At 40.7% G+C, this 2442-nt stretch overlaps 1 protein-coding gene across 1 annotated transcript; it reads left to right on the top strand.

The window, feature by feature from the left end:
* Positions 1-215: 215 nt before the first annotated feature.
* Positions 216-2200, top strand: LOC147886922 (uncharacterized). The gene is made up of 3 exons (XM_087394077.1): positions 216-1261; positions 1306-1443; positions 2022-2200. Exons 1-3 carry the CDS (start codon positions 655-657, stop codon positions 2198-2200), a joined length of 924 nt encoding a protein of 307 aa, XP_087250203.1. The 5' UTR covers positions 216-654.
* The last annotated feature ends 242 nt before the right edge of the window (positions 2201-2442 follow it).

Genomic DNA, 2442 nt, shown 5'->3' with positions numbered 1-2442 from the left:
AGCCTTGGATAGCTAGTTTTGTTGGTGGGAGGTCTGAATAGCACATTTGGGAAATCTTATAACCTCTGTAAGTATCAAATGTGGCTATTGTCAATAGATAACAATTGGACTTGGTTAATAACCAATGTACTTCCTCTGTGTGCTGGTGCAAAAAAGTCCAGCTGAGGATGCTTGCACTCCAAGAACTAATTTGGCTGAAAGTATGCATGGTAGTTGGCTTGCGGGGGAAGGCTACAAGAAGAAGATCAACTTATACGATGCATGTGTAATAGATATGGCAAATGCCTTGTTGCAACGTGCAAAGCAACATGCTTACTTGATTGGTAAGCATGTGGGAGATGGACCAAGCTTTGAAGCATTGATAAATAGAGCCAGGGATAGGAACACACCAACTCCACCAATGAGTCATGTTGTCCATAATTTAGTTGTTGGGACTCCCATGTATGAAGACACCAACAAAAAATCAAGGAGACAAAGAGACAGTGTAGAGAAAGAGGCATTGTAGTTGAGAAGAATAGCTTGCACCAACCAGGATTTGTCATGGAAAATAGAGAGAGAAAGTAAAGGGGCCAACCAACAAAGTTGAGCTATGGTTTGAGCCCTATGGGTGAGAAAAGCAAAAGCAATATTCGAGAAAGTGCGTAACATCAAACAATGATGCAGAATCAGGTGTACATACATGAGGAACATGTGCAAAAGACTCTTTGGGCCATACGCGGAACTCCTAGGAACTCAAGAATCAAATGCCTTGGTTGGACAAAAGAGAAGATAAAGTGCAATCGTCACATTCAAAGCTCTTCCACAGGTGTTGTGGCTCCCTTGTTCTACTCAGAGAGAAGACATCCAGGTCTTGGAGGTCAAAAGGTAGAGATGATGTGGTTTTGCAATGATGACATCACTTACACTTGGCATCCTGATCACAATATCATACGTGTTCCAGAGCTTCCAAGGATTTGGATTGTGGACGAGGGTACACAAATCACCAAAGAAGAGGCTGAAAAGCTTGTGGTAGGCAGTTTTGTCCTCAAGGAGAGAGCTGGCAATGTGGTGCAAAGAGCTCCAGCACAAGCGGTGGGTGTGGCTTATCAATCGGCAGATCAGAGCCCTGAAACTTCCACTTTGCAGCAGACACGATGGAGAGGTTCTATCTCTGAAGAGGCAAGCAAAAGAATTGTGAATGTAGAATCTGCAATTATTGAGGTGAAAGGTGAGACAATCGTGAAACCATTGAAACATATTATCTTCCACATAGTGTCTAAAAGCAATTTAGATGACGGTGTGCAGTACGATGTGCATTTGAAGTAGCAACCTTTTGCACTTGCAAGGACTTCCAAAAAAGAGTGACAGGAAACAAGCCATATTTGGCTGGCAAGCACATCTACTTCATATTCTTGTGTGTGCTAGGGCAAAAGCAAAGAGAGAACATGTTCATGCATCAACCAAGTATCTCTACAAGTGACCTATCAAGAGTTCCTAGCTACTGTATGTGATGACACTCAAGAATATTCCACCTAGTTTTGAATGCCGAAGAGATGCCGAATTTGCTTTTTTTTGGGATTATACAGCCAAGAAATGTTGTTTGGAGTCTTCAAAAAAACAACATGACCTTTCTTAAAAGCTTTTTTACCTAGGAAAAGCTGTATGGCTTATAAGATCTTTAGTGTAATTGTTATTGGTGATGGAATAGATATAGATATCTCCCCATACTAATTTTGTCCAAAGTTCCATTCAGTGGTGTTACTTAGAAAATTTAGTGCAAAAAGATATTCACAATATAATTTTGCACCTACAGTCTACAAAAAAGCTCGCAAATTAAACAAGAAAGCTCGCACTCAAAGCTCGGAAATAAATATCCCCTCGGAAGAGGTAGTTTAAAATGGGTTTTCAAAGGATTTTAAAGGGAAAAAAGGTAATTCGCAAGGAGAAAAGAGAAAATGAGGATTGTGTGTGTGTGTGTGTGTGTGTGTGTGTGGATTAGAAATGAGTGCTTTCTAAAGTTGAATGTTTTCCTATTAATTCAGCTCGGGACAATTCTCTTCGCCATGAAAGTACACATTGGAGCTTAGTTTTAGATCTTCGTCTTGCCAAGTTACAGGAATCAGTTAAGGCATACAATCTCATGAAACTTGGGATTCATTACATTGATGATGTGGTGGATGTTCCAGGGAATATTTTATCATTTCCAAATGCTTGTCATTGATTTCCCCTTGGTATGCATCATAGACTAATATGGAGGAAAATAAGCATCTTGTTGCAACACCTACTCCCAATTCCACCTTATGATGGCTCCCTCTGACTTCAGAATTGGCAGCTCATGCCTTGTAATCATGGATTACACCCCATTTCTTTGCAAGCCATCTCCTCTATGCAAACTATTAGGTTGACTTTGCCTCCTCCATGGATTGTGGAGCATGGGAATACCCTCTGGCATGTTTACAAATC

The sequence above is a fragment of the Dipteris shenzhenensis genome, chromosome 23, assembly GCF_047967505.1.
Source record: "Dipteris shenzhenensis isolate YYH24624 ecotype China chromosome 23, Dip_SZ_1.0, whole genome shotgun sequence".
Taxonomy (NCBI): domain Eukaryota; kingdom Viridiplantae; phylum Streptophyta; class Polypodiopsida; order Gleicheniales; family Dipteridaceae; genus Dipteris; species Dipteris shenzhenensis.
This window is presented reverse-complemented; position numbering and strand designations above follow the sequence as displayed.